Here is a 15,713-nt window from a genome sequence, read left to right as displayed (position 1 = left end):
TTTGATTAAATACTGAATCTTCTTATTTTGAAGATAAAACTTACTATAGCAAAAATAATTCCATTACGAGAGGTCGAACTCAAAACATATAATTACGCACTTACCAGCACAGCATAACCTTTGATGGTTCCATATTGGCTTTCACATATATATACTTCATTAGTTTTATGTTTTCAAGAAGAAAAAACAATAACCGGATTTAAGAACAACGGTCAAAGTATTTCATTTCTATTTGCACGAAAAGTATTATAGGTTGTATTTTTTAAAAAATAATTAAAAGTATGAAAAAGTCTAACAATTAACCCTCTATTTAGCTCAAATTAACCTATATACATGGGCGGATCACGGGGCGCAAAAGGGTATAACAGTTAACCATCTGTTTAAAAATATATTGTATTTACAAAGTTAAATTTTTTATATATACATTTAAAACATATTGAACTTTCTTATTTTATAAATGCGTTTACCTTTTTATATTTTTGAATTCCGTTAATGAAATCTTCGATCCACAAGTATATATCAATCGTGACTTAAGTTAACATTTGTACCAGAATCTGTCCATTTGACATCCTAGCTAGGTCCCTAACATAAAATTTAACAACCATGAACCTAACTTAATTAACTAACTGCTTGCCAAAATTAATTAGTTGTGCAAACAACACCTTGGCATCTGAAGAAGCGAAGCCAGGTTCGAAGATAATGGATTTGGGATTTTAGTCATTATTTTGAGTTTTTGAATTCTAAATTAATAATTTACATATCTTAAAATGATTCTCAAGACAAATACGGTATTTGAATCAAAATTACTGATTCTATCAAACCAACTTCATACGCTCTAGCTCTACCCCTGCTTGACTTTGATGTGTACCGTGTTGGATAGATTCTACTATAAATAGAGGGTGTTCAATGATATTTCTTCAAATTGATATATACCACAAAAAAATTACAGTAAACTGTCTTTCATGGCAATGTCTAGAGCTCTCTCCCCTTCACAATACCTCTGCATGCACATAACCAGCACTGGCCAAAATGTAAGCAGCAGAAATATTCAAGTTTCATGCAGAAGCTCTAACAAATGGTCTGTTCAAGAAGATCTTCTCAGAGCAAACTCGAGTTACAATCAAGTATTTTTTAATTTTTATACACTGGCGATGTAAAATAGTTTTATGCTACTAACATCACCTTGAGAGAAGGTTATACATACTTCATAAAGTTATAAATCATAGTAATAGTTAACAATTAAAAATATTTAAAAGGCATATGAAAAAATCGCGGTTAAAGAACAACTTGTTTATCTCCAGAAACCCGAATACCGCCTCATAAATTTGGAGGGATGGAGTATAAGGAAGTAAATGCATGAAAAAGCCAAGGAGATTCAACATGTGATGTACATACATTAAAAAAGAATTGATCACTTATCTACACAATGTAATTTCCCGACAAAACAGTGTAAATCTCTATTGTCTTGGATAAGGATAGCTCCACTGTTCCCTTGCACCGTGTAAGTTATATCAATCAAATAATTCAGCACAAAACATGAAGAGTTCAAATTCCATTTTTTTTTAAAACATTTTAATAATTATGTTCGGATTCTTGTTTTTCTAACTAATGAAATGCTTACTACTGCAGGATCGATTAAATACGAAATTTGCCGGGTTAGTTAAGGATGTAAAGTATGCACTAAGGACCGAAGGAAATAATAATCGTTTGGATAATCTTGCTTCAGTGGATTCCCTTCAACGTATGGGAATTGAATACCACTTTCAAGAAGAGATTGAATCAATTTTACAAAAGGAGTACAAGGAAAGTGCTTGTTTTCACAAGTATAAAACCCCTTTTGAGGTTTCTCTTTGTTTCAGACTTTTGAGACAAGAAGGTTACCCCGTGCCAGCAGGTAATTGGTTTTTCAGTGAAGACAAAAAGCGTATTCTATAATATCTTAAACTTTTAAATGAGATGATAACAAATTTCAATATGATATTTAGAACATGCAAAGGTGTTGAACTCGAGTCTTACTATCTTCCATTATTATAAGAAATATTTTCACGTGGTTGACTCATGAAAATTTGAAAAGAATCAATCCTGCTCGTGAGGGACGTGTCAAGGACATATAAAGAAAATAAAAGTATTCTCTCTAACAACTTAAGCTTTTAAGTAAAAATGATCACAGTTTGTTTTAGACACCTTCCTAGTAAATTATATAAACAAAGAGTACATTAAGGGTGTTGAAAATATAATTTTGAATATTATAAATTCATGCACTTTGATGTTATCAATATGGCTTTTAGGATATCTATGTTAAATTATTAGTTGCATGGCATTTAAATTATCTAGATACACTGTTGTGTTTTCAAGGAGGCCAAATTCATAGTGATAGTGTCAAAATGTTTAGTAGTATGAGTTTAGAATTATCTAGGGATACCTATAAAATTAATAACCCCTCTTGCGACCTTGAATTGTAAGAGTGAATTTTTTCTAATGATATAATTGAGCTTAATGTCTCCCTCCCTCTTTCATCCTCTTTGTTCCCTATGATAATATCAAGGGCCGCCTTATATATTTTCATCAAAGTGGACATAAACCGATAACTCCAAAATTATGTACAAAAATACAAGTACCTTTCAAAAATAACATTGGTCACACGGTTCAACTATCAATGTATTTTACCCTATTTTAGAAGGCATCTTGTCTTGTTTTTCTTTTATTAGGAATGGCTACCTATAGTTTTCTTTTAATTAGATGACCCGATAATGTAAAGATCTTCTATAAGCTGCCATTGTATAAAAATTAAACCCAATTTGAAATAAACACCTAATAACCTTCTATTGCCTTGAGCAGATGTATTTGAAAAATTCAAGAACAATGATGGTGGGAAATTTGGATTAAACCTGAGCCAAGATATTAGTGGATTAATTGGTCTATATGAAGCAGCACAAGTTGGTGTAGAAGGTGAATACATACTTGATGAAGTTGCAAATTTCAGTGGTTCGCACCTAAATGCATGTCTTGCAAATAATGGTTCATGTGTTCAAGCTAGAATCATTAAAGAAACATTGAAGTATCCATACCACAAAAGCTTAGCAAGTTACAAGGCCAAAAGCTTCATTCGTAACTTTAAAGGAATTAATGGATGGGGAAGAAGCACCTTGCAAGAATTGGCGAATATTGACCACTTCTTAACCCAAGAGATACATCAACATGAATTGTGTCAAGTTTCCAGGTAAATTAGTTGAGTTAAACATTTTGCAATGATAATGTGAACTTTTTTTTACAATATCAGGTCATCTAAAACTAAGGATTTAACTTATTTGTACTAGAGTTTAAGTAATATACATTATAGTGTAAATAATTTTTCGCCCGCTGTCAGCTCACTGAAAGGATATTTAGCCTCTTTAAAATGTTTTGTAATCTAGAAAATAAGACATATTATTTGCTACAACATGTAAATGCATGTGACCAGATGATGTAAAAGTTCTTTAAACTGATAGTGTATACAACTTAAACTCTCTTTTGAGTAACAATGTATAAGAGTTTCATGCCATCAATGTATTTTAACTTGTTTTAGCATATAATCCATCTTACTTTTTAGGTTATTAATCCCCATTTTTATTAGCGAATTATCTGCAGTTATTATTTAAGGCAACTTGATAGTGTAAAATTAAATTCTTTTACTATCTTTATATATACATGTTAAACTCGAAGACTACTTATAATTTTTTTTTAAAAGTCAAATTAATAACTTGAAAAATAGGATAGATTGTTTGTGCTACAAAAACGTTAAGAACGCTGACCACAAGGGGCTATAAGGTCTCGATCGAATTTTAGAATTATTTCTCACAATCCAAATTAGTGGAGCTTTTAAATCAACATCGTTCTTTTTCATTTTTGATGGTATAATTTTTGTAACATTGTCAGTATATGTAAATTAAGTTTAAATTAGTGATATACGGCTTCCATATCAAAAACAGTTTAATTATTAAGAATTTCTAATGATTTAGGAGGTGGAGAAGTCTCGGTTTAGCTGAAGATTTGAAGCTTTTGAGAGACCAACCATTAAAATGGTATGCTTGGCCAATGGCAATGCTTGCAGCTCCCAAAATGTCACAACAAAGAATTGAGCTAGAAAAATGCATCTCCTTCATTTATGTCATTGATGACATCTTTGATGTTTATGGGACAGTTGAAGAATTAACCCTCTTCACAGAAGCAGTAAATAGGTACCTTATTTGAGATTTTAATTTGTTTCCTACACAAGAAAATGAAAAGAAAATGGTCTTTTATATTTGACGTAGATTTAAAATATATATATAGTCTCTTAAATATATAAATGACTAGTTTTTAGTCTTTTAAAGCAGCCAAAAGTAAACACTTTTAGATTACATCTAATATTTAATAAATTCAGGTTGTTAGATTAACAGGAATTGTGGAAAATAATTAAACTAGAAATATAAGGAAGGTCAAGTAAGTTCAAGAAATTGCAATATCAGAAACTACATCAAAAAAAAAAAAAATGTACTAGAAATTGTACCTAAAAAATGCACCAGACCAAAAAACCAAAAAAAAAAAAAAAAAAAAAAAACACAAAAAATAGAAACCGTAATAACTACGCGTCCAAATATGGGAATTCGTCAATTTTTTTTCATGATTCATATTAAATCTAACAACCAAACTTTACTAATATTCGATAGAGATTAAAAGTGTTGTTCACAAAAACTGCTTTAAAATAGTATTTAAGAGATTATTTTATGTAGGGGACCATTTTTTATCTATTTTTCTTTCTTTTAGTATGCCTCCTTGAATCTTGGTGGTCCATAAGTTTAAAAGCTACCCAATTATTTCAGGTGGGAACTGGATGCCCTGGCGGACTTACCAGAATACATGAGATCACCTTATAAGGCTCTTTATGATACCATTAATTCCATTGGCTACAATATCTACAAAACCTATGGATGGAACCCCATTAAAAACCTGCGGATGACGGTATTATTCACGATTTTTTTGCGAACTATTACATCTACCAAGTAATATGTTGATATTTGACTGAACACGAAACTTTAATGAAAAGACTTTTAGTACTTACCAAAACTATCCTTGAAACTCTTGGACCTAATATCTTTAGGACAATTCTAAGGTGTTAATATCTCTACACTTTATAATTATTAGTTATACTTGTTTTTGTATTTCAGTGGGCAAGCCTATGCAATGCATTTCTAAAAGAAGCAAAATGGTTTGCCTCGGGGGTGATACCAACAGCAGATGAGTACCTCGAAAATGGGCTTGTTAGTTCTGGAGTTCATGTTGTCTCAATTCACATGTTCTATCTCTTAGGTCTTGGTCTAACCAATGAAAGCTCTCATTTGGAAGATGCATCAGCCATGTCCTCTTCCGTGGCTATGATTCTTCGTCTTTGGGATGATCTTGGAACCGCAAAGGTAACAAAATGTTCATTTCACAGCCTCTGTACACTTTTCTATCTTTATGTTTGATTGAACATGAAATTTAAGAAAAAAGAAAGATTTTTGAAACTTGTTATCAAAACAAGTAAAAATAAAAATTTTAAAGTTAAATTATTTTAAATATAGAAAGGAAAGTGCGCCACATGAGTTTAGAGGTGGGGCTAGGACTTAAATTTTTCGGGTTCAAGATTCTAGACCTTTTGTGTTACTGGGTTCTTTATTAATAATTTGTAAATATTCAATAAATTTCTTAATAAAAATACAAGGTTCGAACCAAAATTACTGGGTTCTACATTAATAATTTGAACATACTCAAAGAACCTTAAGACAAATACAAGTTTTGATACAAAGTTACTGGTTTTGACCGAACATGCAACGTACTAGCTCCATCCCTGCATAAATTTGGAAAGAAGGGATAATATCTTTTTTATGTAGAAATATTTTAACTTTCAACTTCTCATTCTTACCTTTAATGACATGATTTTATAGTCATATAAATGTTTATGACATATTGTAGATAACAAGTTTTAAAATTTTCTTTTATCTTTCGTAAACTCCATTTTATGCCCAATCAAACTCCGTTACACAAATTAGGGAAAAGGGCGGAGTAAGAAATTTGTAGCTAAATTGAACTTTTTGTAATGTTTGTAATTTTAGCATAATATAGTTAGCATGGGTGCAGGATGAAAATCAAGAAGGAAATGATGGTTCATACGTAGAATGTTACATGAAGGGACACGAAGATGCTTCCACTGAATTGGCAAGAGAACATGTGGCTAAACTAATAGAAGATGAATGGAAGAAACTTAACAAGGAACATCTTCGTTTCATGAGTCGATCTTCAGGATCATTTTCAAAAGCTTCTCTTAATTTTGCAAGGATGGTCCCTCTTATGTATAGCTATGATGATAACCAGTCCCTCCCTGCCCTCCAAGAATATATCAACTCTATGTTGTATGATGATTTATCCATGTCAATAAAGTAGATGAGACTTGAACTAATTGTATTAACTATACTGAAGTTAATTAGAGAGTTTGATGATGAGAAATCGAAATGGTTTTACTAGGATCTCTTACGGAAACTTCTCTTCGTCAACAAGTTTAAAATGGCATGCATAGAAGAGTAACGTCACATGCAGGATATAAAATCCAATTACATTGTCCCTACGGGCAACATCTTAGTATATATCATATGGATTGAAGTTAATTAGCATGTAGAGGTAGGAGTGGGCGTTCCGCTTTTCAGTTCGGTTCTTCAGAACTTGGTTTGGTATACTTCGATTTTCAGTTCTTAAGTGGTGCACACTTAATAATTACATACATAGTAATAAACAAAAGCTTCTTAACTAGGATTAACATCAGTCCTAATAGATGATAGTTAGGAATAATCAAAGAGTAGTACTGGTCCCAATGCATTAATCCTTTAATACTAAGTTGCCAATACCCACAATTGATATGAAATCACAGTTTGTTCGTGTCCAAGAACCTTCATTTCAACTTTACAAAGTTCCAGATGAAAAAGACTTCTTAAAACATAAGCCTAACATTAAGAAATTAACACGTTAGAGACTTTTAGACACTCCTTTCATTGGTCTTTAGGTAGTTATCTTCTTTACAATTGTAAATAAATTATACTCCAGTAACATCAAGGATTCAACAAGTACCTAAACATCTAGGTGAAGCAAAAAGGCAAAAGTACAGCAGCAACTCAAAACAACTATAAGGGTATCTGGAGATCTTAAATCTACTAAACTAAGATACATGAATTGAATATGCAATGCAAACAAAGACAAATGTGGATATGCTAAAATATCCTTACGTATGAACTGAAACTGATCTAATCTAAGACTGGTAACAGATCATCCATCAACATACCAAGATCCATTCCAAAAGCACAACTCAACTTGAAACTTACTCGAAATAAAATCATTCCTTGACTAAAGTACTTGCTGAACTAACGGGTAATATTTGTGATTAAAACATCTTAATTAACGCTTCCTAAAGTTAAGCATTTGAGGCTATATCGTAAGGGGAAGTTCCGGGTAAAATAATCTCACTACAAGATTTAAAACCATGATCAACAACCATCCAAACAAGCCAAAAAAACACACACACAAATAGTGTATGAGAATCAGAGGAATGAAACAAAATGTTAACGGGATGTCCACTGTTCATTTCGTCCCTCTTTTGTTTTTCTGTTTCGAGAAAGAGAGAGAGCGAGAGACACAAATGAAGATGTAGATGCAAGTTCCTGATTTAGCAACATCACGGGGTCTTGTATTAAGACCCCTTGCAATATCAGCATCGTTGAGTCTCAAAATTGGACTCTTCGGCTTCGGTGGTCATGCAAACAAAAAAAAGTAACAGTGAGAGTGGAGAGAGGAAATCTGATTCTTATATCAAATGTAGAGAACATGTAAGTAAAACAAATAAAATCACTCCATCATTCAAACCTTCCATGTTCTGTAAATTAGCATGTTTTCGTATAATGAAAGAAAACAAGGCAAACATGCTAGCAATTATCCCAAAATACATTGTCTAAGCAGCGCATTTAATTTGATTAAAAGTGTCCTCATTTTATATAAATTCAAAAGAATATGTTCTATAATGGCTATAGAAACAGCGAAACAAACAGACGTCCAGTACTTCCTACTGTCATAGGAAAGGAAATTTCCAGTATCTACGCATAATACAAGTATAGAATCTCATAAGTAGATTTCCTATAAAATACATGTTCAGATCTTAAGTCACGATGTCATTCGTTTTTTTTTTTTCATTCAATTTTAGTAATCGATTTATGAAAATAACTCCCAAAAACCAGTGTTCCTAATACGACATGAAGACAAGGTAGCAGCATGCATTTCAGACTACGATAATTACTTAAAACCAAAATAAAGTAATGGTTAAAATATGCATAAGGTGGATGTAAATCTTAACCCTGTTGCTAAGACATTGTATTAAAACACAGAACATTATTTATCTAGCGAGAATAGTAAGGTATTTATCTAACCATAGCTTCACAAGGCATGATCTTTAAAATGGCCAAAAGCTAAACTATTATCATATGAAACTTTATATTCAGATCTCCAGAACTTTCACAAACAAAACACTCGGATATAACCAATATCAGGGTCTAAGACACGTTTATTTTTCACATAAACATACTAACAAACTGAAGATAAAATAAGGTCTAGTACATGGTTGCTAATAAAACTAAACACAGAATACAGACTTGAGACCAAATAAAATCAATAACCAATATCGACATGTTGTATAATCATTTCATCATATCTAAACCCGAGTAAATTAAATTCGTAACAAATAGAGCAAAGAGGGACAAATGCCGACCTGTTTTGGGTACAGTGAACTGGATGTCGACGGCCTTGAATCTACTCTAAGAGAATATTTATAGGCTATGTAGAGCTAGGTTTTCAGATTCATGAGCGGGAACTTGAAATCGAGTCAAGGCTCGTTCTAATCGGAACGTTGAGGTTTTCTTCACATGTTGGATTCAGATCTTACCTAAAAATGGTGAGATCTTCTCTGGTACTGACCTGCTGTCTATTTTGGCTTCATATGAGTCTTGTAATAGGCTAAGATGGCTGTAGGGGAGTTTGCACGAAAATGGAATGGTGAAAGAGGCGTGGCTGTGTTTTGTTTTAGGGTTGGAACAACAACAACAACAACAAGCCTAGTATAATCCCACTATGTGGGGTCTGGGGAGGGTAGAGTGTACGCAGACCTAACCCCACCTTGAAAGGTAGGGCGGCTGTTTCCGAAAGACCCTCGGCTCAAGAGAGGAGAGAAAGAAAGACAAGACAAGACAAAAGGTTAGATATGATCAAGCGTATCGAAAACAATATGAAAGCAAGGAATAACAAAGCAAGAAAGTCATGGTAAAAGGAGAATTATCTGCTATAAATAACTATGAAAATGAAAACAATGAAGGTAAATAAGCCATTATAAACCAACAAATACTCGCAGAAACTCACAGAAATGAAGAGACAAGAAACTATACAACAACATAACTACTCTCAAGGGAGGATAAACGCGACTACCTACTATCCTTCTACCATAATATGAGTCCTCCATACCCTCCTATCTAAGGTCATGTCCTCCGTAAGCAGGAAATGCGCCATGTCCTGTCTAATCACTTTCCCCCAATACTTCTTCGGCCTACCTCTACCTCTTCTGAAGCCGTCACTGGACAACCTCTCGCACCTCCGCACTGGGGCATTTTCATCTCTCCGCATCACATGCCCAAACCATCTCAGCCTCGCTTCCTGCATCTTGTCTTCCACTGAGGCTATTCCAACCTTGTCTTGGATGACTTCATTCCTAATCCTATCACTCCTAGTGTGCCCACACATCCATCGCAGCATTCTCATTTCCGCCACTTTCATCTTCTGAACATGAGATTTATTGACTGGCCAACACTCCGCCCATACAACATAGCTGGTCTAACCACCACTTTGTAGAACTTGCCTTTAAGTTTCGGTGGTACCTTCTTGTCACACAACACTCCGGAGGCAAGCCTCCATTTCATCCATCCTGCACCAATACGATGTGTGACGTCATCATCAATCTCCCCATTTCCTTGTATAATAGACCCAAGATACTTGAAACTATCTTTCTTCTGTATGACCTGGGTGCCAAGCTTCACTTCCACGTCAGCCTCATGTACTATATCACTGAACTTGCACTCCAAGTACTCTGTCTTGGTCCTACTCAACTTGAACCCTTTAGACTCCAGAGTTTGTCTCCAAACCTCCAGCTTAGCGTTAACCCCGCTGCGAGACTCGTCAATCAGGACTATGTCATCTGCAAATAACATACACCATGGAACCTCACCTTGAATTTGCCGCGTCAATCCATCGATCACCAAGGAGAATAAAAATGGGCTAAGAGCTGATCCTTGATGCAACCCCATCACCACTGGGAAGTGCTCTGAGTCTCCTCCCAAAGTCCTCACCCTGGTCTTGGCCCCATCATACATGTCCTTGATCACCCTAATGTACGCCACAGGTACACCTCTAGCCTCCAAGCATCTCCATAGAACCTCTCTCGGCACTTTGTCGTATGCTTTTTCTAGGTCGATGAATACCATGTGCAAGTCCCTCTTCATCTCCCTGTATTGCTCCACCAGTCTCCGTACAAGATGAATAACTTCTATAGTTGAGCGCCCCGGCATGAATCCGAACTGGTTCTCTGAGATAGACACGCCTCTCCTCACCCTCATCTCCACCACCCTTTCCCACACTTTTATAGTGTGGCTTAGCAGCTTGATCCCTCTGTAGTTGTTGCAACTTTGAATGTCGCCCTTGTTCTTGTTCAATGGAATCATTGTACTGCATCGCCATTCTTCGGGCATCTTAGTCGTCTTAAAGATGACATTAAAGAGTCGAGTTAACCATTCTAAACCTGCCCTGCCTGCAGTCTTCCAAAATTCCCCCGGAATCTCATCGGGCCCGGTCGCTCTTCCCCTACTCATCTTACGAACAACACCCTTAACTTCTTCAACCTTTATATTACTACAATATCCAAAATCACGAAACCTCTCGGAGTACTCCAAATCTCCTAACACAATATCTATGTCCCCTCCATCATTCAAGAGTTTGTGGAAGTACGACTGCCATCTCCGTCTAATGAGAGCGTCCTCCACTAGTACCCTACCATCCTCGTCCTTGATGCACTTCACCTAATCCAAGTCACGCGCTTTCCTCTCCCTCGCCTTGGCTAGTCTGTACAACTTCTTATCCCCGCCTTTGTCCTCTAGTTCTGTATACAAGCGTTCAAAAGCTGCTGTCTTTGCCGCCGTAACCGCTAGCTTTGCCTCCTTCCTCGCCATCTTGTACAATTCCCTATTCGTTCGCATCTCTTCGTCATCCTTGCTGTCTACCAACTTCGCATACACCACCTTTTTTGCTTCCACCTTCTCTTGAACTCCTCCATTCCACCACCAGTCCCCTCGGTGCCGACCACGGCTACCCTTCGAGACCCCAGCACCTCTCTAGCTACTTCCCTAATGCAACTGGCCGTCCTATCCCACATATTGGTCGCCTCCCCACTACTCTCCCAGGATCCCATAGATCTCAGCTTCTCCCCCATCTCCAGGGCACCCGTCATGGTCAAACTCCCCCATTTGATCCTAGGCCTGTCGTCCACGACCCTGTTTCTCTTCCTCATCTTGATTTCTAAATCCATCACCAAGAGCTTATGCTGGGTCGTTAGATTCTCACTCGGGATCACCTTGCAGTCTTTACAAAGACCTTTATCGTCCTTCCTAAGGAGTAAAAAGTCTATCTGCGTCTTAGCCACCGAACTACGAAAGGTTACCAAGTGCTCCCCCTTCTTCGGGAAACTCGAATTGGCCACCATCGGCCCAAAGGCTTTTGCAAAATCCAACAGTGCAACTCCTCCTCCGTTCCTGTCCCCGAAACCACAACCTCCATGCACATCGTCATATCCCCCTGAAATTGACCTAATGTGCCCATTGAAATCTCCTCCGATGAATAGCTTCTCAGTGGACGGTATACTTCCCATCATCTCGTCCAAATCCTCCCAAAATCGTCTTTTCTCCTCCTCACCCAAGCCCGTTTGTGGCGCGTAAGCACTAATAATGTGCAAAATAAACCCTCCAACAACCAGCTTAATCGTCATTAACCTATCGCTGACTCTCTTAACCCCTACCACCTGTTTTCGTAAGTCATTATCTACTAAAATGCCTACCCCATTCCTATCCCTCGACCTACCTGAGAACCGTAATTTATACTCATCCACATCTTGAGCCCTGGATGTTATACCCCATTTTAACCGGAGTCAAAATAATTTATAACATCCGGATAATTCCGGAGTTAATTAAAGTCGAGAGTCGCCACCTAATTATTTATGGTGAATTAGGACACCTAAAGTTTATCAAAGTTATTTCCTAAAGTTAGCTCTGTTTAAGGTCTGCGAAATTTAAGATTTTGGGTAAGGGTTCAATTAGTCTAAAGGGAAGGTATTAGGCACCCTTTAAGACCCATTAACAATGGTTAACCGACCGGACTTACAATTAGTTAGGCTAAGTGTAAACATAGTATTATAGAAAAGAACGTAGCTTCGTAAATGTGACTAAAGTTATAGATAAACATATAAGAATGCTATTTAAAATAGGACCTGTAGAAAAGTAATAATTTGTATAAAAGAGTATTTCTAATGCTATTTTGAATACGACTTGTAAATGTTGTTGAGGTTTTAAACGAAAGCATAATAGTGTTGTTTAAAATAATACTTGTAGAAAACATAATAATTTGCGTAAAAGAAGATTCTAAATGTTAAATGAGACTTAAAGATATGGCTAAGGCCTTAAATGAAAAATATAGTAATGTTATTCAAAATAAGATTTGTAGAAAATAGGATGATTTGTCTATGAGTAAATAGTCTTTTAAAAGATAATGCGACGAATGTGATTCTTTAAGTAAAATGATATTATATGAATATGATGGTATGGAAATGCCTGGACTTATCTTTCTATTTCTATGACTCTTTATTTAACCAATATTTGGCTAAAAATATGTATAGTTCGGTAAATCTTGAAAATGTTTATAAAATATAATTGGATCCCTACTTAATGACGTTTTGAAATTCATAAGATAGTAAGAGTGGAAAATGATTTCTTTAACCCAAAAATATATGGGCATACTATTTGAAAATCAATTACTCAAATAAATGTTATAGATACTATGAATAGTTTTAAAAATAGAAGTGAATGTAATTCGTGGTATTAACTACCCATTATTAAACTAAAACCCTTAATGTCACTAAGGTTTATCTTAATTAACAAGCACAAATGTTAGTCATACAATGCACATTAAATGCACACAACAATAAAAATGGAAGGGTAGATATAATGTAAATGGGCTTGGCCCATTCGGACTGCTGTGGTCTGTTTGCAGCTGGGCTTCGGCCCAGTAACAATTTTTATATGTGTTGCTGCTGCTGTCACGCCTATTGGGCTTCGGCCCAGATTTTTATTTCTTTGTTTGGCTGAGGATGAAGCCGACTCGAGAGGAATTGTGTTGGGCCTTTGGCCCAACGTCAAAATGCGGGAGAAGATGACGAGTCGCTTGGACTCGTATGCGAGATGTCATGCATAAAAAATGAAAAGAAAAGGATTAGTATGTAATCGATAAATAAGGCTAAACATATAAAATATAGATTCAAAGCAGATCAGTAAGCTAAATATATATACTGTATATATTTAAGTATATTCATTCGGGCAATTAACACAACACAGTCGGGCTGAAACACAACTCCAAATAACAAATACGAATATCAGGAGGCAATTTGCACGCATAATTTGACTGTAGAATTTAGAAAAGGTCTTACACATCTTCAACGCATAACAAACATATACTATCTGCACACTAAATACATTTAACATATACAATCATTGAACGAGTAAGGTTCTACATATTCAGTCTAATGGACCTTCCAATTTCAACTGTTTAGTGCCAATGTTGTTCATTTTACATAACCTCTTCATTATTCAAATCACTTTGGTCAATATAATGGTGAGTTTTCCAATTCAAAATAGACTCAGGCAGTTACTGACTTGATTGAATAAGTCCAATGAGCTTTCCACATAATTGAATTATAAAAGCAATGAGAACTTTAAGTAAGGCCACTGATTGCTATATCTCTGATGGCATACCCGAAATGAAAGAGATTAAATACTACCTAGTCATGAGGAATTTTAACTGGAAAACAGTGACACTCAATATTCTTACCAGACATGCTGACTCAAATTAACAGAGAGAAAAAGGAACTTGAAATAGCGACCAGATGTAAAGGAACCAAACAGGGACAGCAACATATACCAAACAAACAACACGACAGCCCAGCAGATAGGCAGTGGACATTACAAGAAAACTACACAATATACTAAAGCAAACAACATTGGCATAGCAATCGCAGTGAATATCTTTTTTTTTAAGAAAAAAAAATTGGTAACTGCAATCGCAGTGAATATCTTAAAAAATTCAACTTAACATGAAATTATACACCTCATCTCCAGGTAAAACTATATTGATAAACCAGAAGAGACTACTCATTTTAGAAGGCATGTTCACACTCAGAATGGACAGGGCCTATTTCAAAACTCATATTTTGGCATATTCTATTGCATAACTGTGATTGGTCTAGTACAGAGATTCCTAGCCTCATGTCTTTAAACACAACAATCATATGCTTGGTTATCGACCATGCTTGAACAGAACAACACACTCAACCTTAATTCGAACATAGACATGCTGTTCATACAGAATAATGACCACAACTTTAAACTCTCATTTTCATACTTACAAACAGGAGAATATATGCACATCGGAACGTAGAGGAATATACAAAGGGGTTTAATGGCAACATCAAAGGAAAGAGTGACAGTGTAATGCCATGAAGAGTAGGAAACGAATACTGTATGCTAACACAGATCCAATGCATTACTAGACTGACAGAATCAAGCTGCAAACTGATGCCTTAACCTCATGCTCAGGTCACTATGCCAAACTAATGCTTCGATGGGCATTTAAACATACAGACGGGATTGAATTAAATTTTCAGTGATTTAATACTACCTTAGGACCTGATTGGTATAAACATATACAGTAGCAAACTCTAAATGATGGAAGAACAAATAATCAATACTCACTGCCATTGTTTCATATTAGCATTAACCAAAAACAGAAAGCTTAAACTTACGGATGAAAGACAATTATGAAGATGGTCCAGTGTTGATCTGTTTTAATCATATACACGATATACCTAAGATATACACACCACGATATGTATATCAGATGTATATCGAATGTATATCTTCTTCTTACTTTGATAACCCACTGTATATCCTATGTATATTTGACTTCAAATAGATTCTAAGTACTGGAAATTCAGTCTAGGCATCCAAAACTACAATGTACATCTTTCAAATTCATTTTTAGCAATTAACATCCTATCCTAACAGCTTTCAAACATCAAAGAAATAATATGACGACAAAGAAACCACATAACTAGAAAATAGCAGAATCAGCTAAAATTTAACTAAACAGAAACTAAAGACTAGAAGTAATAAATGTATCGAGGTTTACCGGTTTTGTGCGCAATGAACTGGGATGTCGAAGTCGCGAATCTACGCTCGAACACGAACGAACCAAACCTCACTCGAATATATTCGAAGATTTCTGTCGTGGCCAAAGTCCACCAAGACAGAAATGAATAT

General features: G+C 35.4%; 1 protein-coding gene across 1 annotated transcript; it reads left to right on the top strand.

Annotated features, from left to right (window-relative positions):
* The first annotated feature begins 938 nt into the window (after positions 1–938).
* LOC132627926 ((3S,6E)-nerolidol synthase 1-like) lies at positions 939–6,537 on the top strand. Its single transcript, XM_060343577.1, has 7 exons — positions 939–1,124; positions 1,630–1,894; positions 2,839–3,220; positions 3,999–4,217; positions 4,842–4,980; positions 5,187–5,432; positions 6,139–6,537. Exons 1-7 carry the CDS (start codon positions 963–965, stop codon positions 6,439–6,441), a joined length of 1,716 nt encoding a protein of 571 aa, XP_060199560.1. The 5' UTR covers positions 939–962; the 3' UTR covers positions 6,442–6,537.
* The last annotated feature ends 9,176 nt before the right edge of the window (positions 6,538–15,713 follow it).

The sequence above is a fragment of the Lycium barbarum genome, chromosome 1, assembly GCF_019175385.1.
Source record: "Lycium barbarum isolate Lr01 chromosome 1, ASM1917538v2, whole genome shotgun sequence".
NCBI lineage: Eukaryota > Viridiplantae > Streptophyta > Magnoliopsida > Solanales > Solanaceae > Lycium > Lycium barbarum.
The sequence above is the reverse complement of the archived record's forward strand: the minus strand, read 5'-3'. Positions and strand labels throughout refer to the sequence as shown.